The following is a 3,333-nucleotide window of genomic DNA, read 5'->3' on the forward strand; positions in this document are numbered from 1 at the left end:
GATGGTTCTGTTTTTGTCGTGATGGTTCTGTTTTGTCTTGATGGTTGTGTTTTGTCTTGATGGTTCTGTTTTGTTTTGATGGTTGTGTTTTGTCTTGATGGTTGTGTTTTGTCATGATGGTTGTGTTTTGTTTTGATGGTTGTGTTTTGTCTTGATGGTTGTGTTTTGTCGTGATGGTTGTGTTTTGTCATGTTTCTTCTGCACCGTTCCCACCGGCTTCAAAATTCTGGACATAAATGTCAAAATAAAACACGTGAAAGTGGTTTTTTCAGTGTTTAGATAGTTTGCAGAGTGTTGTAACTCTGGAGCTGTGCGTTCTTGTTGTGCTTTAGCGTTGTGTTTGGTATTGTAGAACCAGTTCTTGGTGCTAGTTTGTCTCTTGTGACATGTCATGACAGTGTGTCTCCTGACATGACATGACAGTGTGTCTCCTGACATGACATGACAGTGTGTCTCCTGACATGACATGACAGTGTGTCTCCTGACATGACATGACAATGTGTCTCTTGACATGACATGACAGTGTGTCTCCTGACATGACAGTGTGTCTCCTGACATGACAATGTGTCTACTGACATGACATGACAATGTGTCTCCTGACATGACATGGCAATGTGTCTCCTGACATGGCATGACAGTGTGTCTCCTGACATGTTTCAGCCTTGTACCGCGAGGACGACGCCCCCAACTCGTTCTTCGCCGGAGTCATCGCCGAGGCCCCCAGTATGAAGAACAACAAGAGGTAGGTCTCTGGAACATTTGTTCTTCATTAGGTAGGTCTCTGGAACATTTGTTCTACATGAGGTAGGTCTCTGGAACATTTGTTCTACATGAGGTAGTTCTCTGGAACATTTGTTCTACATGAGGTAGGTCTCTGGAACATTTGTTCTACACGAGGTAGGTCACTGGAACATTTCATAGGTCACTGGAACATTTCATAGGTCACTGGAACATTTCATAGGTCACTGGAACACTTCATAGGTCACTGGAACATTTCATAGTTCACTGGAACACTTCATAGGTCACTGGAACATTTCATAGGTCACTGGAACATTTGTTCTACAAGAGGTAGGTCACTGGAACATTTGTTCTACAAGAGGTAGGTCAGTTGGGGAACATTTCTGCTACATGCGGTAGGTCAGTTGGGGAAAGTTCTGGAAGATTTCTGTGTGTCTTGCACTGTGGTTATGTTTGTTGTGCATGTCAAAGATCCGTTGGTGGTTGAAAATCGTAGAAGAGTAGGTCATTAAGCCACCTCTGTGACAAAATTAAAAAATCAAAATCTGTCTGCCATAAGGAATCTCTCCTTCTGTCACCGATGAAGTGGTAAGACACAAGCTGACATTCCCGGATTCCAAAGCTACGGGAGATTTCTCTTCTTTGGGGCCAATCAGGCAAGTGAAGATCTGAAGGGAGGGTAGTCGTTCTTGGGCAGTCTACTTCCTCTGGTCATACTGGACCAAGATGGTGCAACGGTTTCCTATTGACATACTGATGACATTCACCATTTTGAAACCTGGAACACAGTATTGTTTTTCTCCTGACATATTTGATTTTGTTTTGGCAGATTCCTCGTCTTCTTCGATGACGGCTATGCTCAGTACTGTGAAGCCAAAGAACTGCACAAGGTCTACATGCAGAGTAAGACTCGCGATAGTTTCTTGTTTTAGAAGTGGGAATAGCCGACTGGCATGTGTGTGCTTGAACAATCCAGAGAGTTGAGCTTGAATGTGATTACTTCATGGGACTATCTTCTCAGCTTGGTATTTGTGCACAGAGCTGTTTGTGGGAATGATGGAAGGCCTTTCACTGGTGGCTATTTTTAGCAATCGTAGTTTCACAAATGGCGAGATCATCTGAAGGTAACAGTAAGATTGGTGGTAGCTATTGTGTGAGACAGTGACAAATATAGAAAAGGTTGGTGGTAACTATTGTGTGAGACAGTGACAAATATAGAAAAGGTTGGTGGTAACTATTGTGTGAGACAGTGACAAATATAGAAAAGGTTGGTGGTAACTATTGTGTGAGACAGTGACAAATAGAAAAGGTTGGTGGTAACTATTGTGTGAGGCAGAGACAAATATAGAAAAGGTTGGTGGTAACTATTGTGTGAGACAGAGACAAATATAGAAAAGGTTGGTGGTAGATATTTTGTGTGAGACAGTGACAAATATAGAAAAGGTTGGTGGTAGATATTTTGTGTGAGACATTGACAAATATAGAAACGATTGTGATGAGGACTGAAATGGCTTCCCGTGGACACTGGTGGGGTGACCTTGAACTGATGAGACACACCCTTACACCTTCCTTCCAAACGTACTGACCATGTCTCTCCCTTGTAGAAAGTCAAGCAAGTCCAAATCCAAGTCTCTTCCTGGGGCAATGTAGCCGTTGTTGTTCTCATTGGCTAGAACCTACAGTTGACCTCTGCTCAGTTACTTACCTTACAAATTATGTCCCCTTGTCTAAGACATCCACCTGTACAAATGTCCCCTTTGTCTAAGACATCCACCTGTACAAATGTCCCCTTGTCTAAGACATCCACCTGTACAAATGTCCCCTTTGTCTAAGATATCCACCTGTACAAATGTCCCCTTGTCTAAGACATCAACCTGTACAAATGTCCCCTTTGTCTAAGACATCCACCTGTACAAATGTCCCCTTGTCTAAGACATCCACCTGTACAAATGTCCCCTTGTCTAAGACATCCACCTGTACAAATGTCCCCTTTGTCTAAGATATCCACCTGTACAAATGTCCCCTTGTCTAAGACATCAACCTGTACAAATGTCCCCTTTGTCTAAGACATCCACCTGTACAAATGTCCCCTTGTCTAAGACATCCACCTGTACAAATGTCCCCTTGTCTAAGACATCCAGTTTTCACCTGACAAAGGGAGGCCACTTTGGACAATTTTGGCCGTATTTCTAACCTCCCTTAAAAAACAACAACAACAAACGTGTGTTTTTCCTTTGAACCTACTTTTCTTCTATTGGTCATCTGTCATCTTTTGTTCCCACTGATTACTTCCAGTGGACAATCCTAGTTGTTTGTTTGTCCCTCCCCCCACCCCCGGAGCCAATGTGGACAATCCATCAATCCAACAATCCATCAATCCAACAATCCATCAATCCATCAATCCATCAATCTATCAATCCAACAGTCCATCAATCCAACAATCCATCAATCCATCAATCAATCCTACAATCAGTTGTTTGTTTTCCCCTCAGGTGCCAATGTGTGGGACGACATTCATCCCGACACCAGCGCCTTCATCAAAGAGTACCTGCGCATCTACCCTGAGGTGAGGTCACACGGGGGGGGCATGACGTG

General features: G+C 43.3%; 1 protein-coding gene across 1 annotated transcript in view; it reads left to right on the forward strand.

The window, feature by feature from the left end:
• Positions 1 to 3,333, forward strand: part of LOC101858967 (histone-lysine N-methyltransferase SETDB1) — a gene marked incomplete at its 3' end in the record, with an annotated part of 41,040 nt that overhangs the window by 14,469 nt on the left and 23,238 nt on the right. Inside the window, 1 exon segment of the mRNA XM_005107595.3 lies at positions 1,568 to 1,641. Coding sequence (XP_005107652.2) covers positions 1,568 to 1,641 — 74 coding nt within the window.

Source organism: Aplysia californica, unplaced genomic scaffold, assembly GCF_000002075.1.
Source record: "Aplysia californica isolate F4 #8 unplaced genomic scaffold, AplCal3.0 scaffold00614, whole genome shotgun sequence".
NCBI classification, from domain to species: domain Eukaryota; kingdom Metazoa; phylum Mollusca; class Gastropoda; order Aplysiida; family Aplysiidae; genus Aplysia; species Aplysia californica.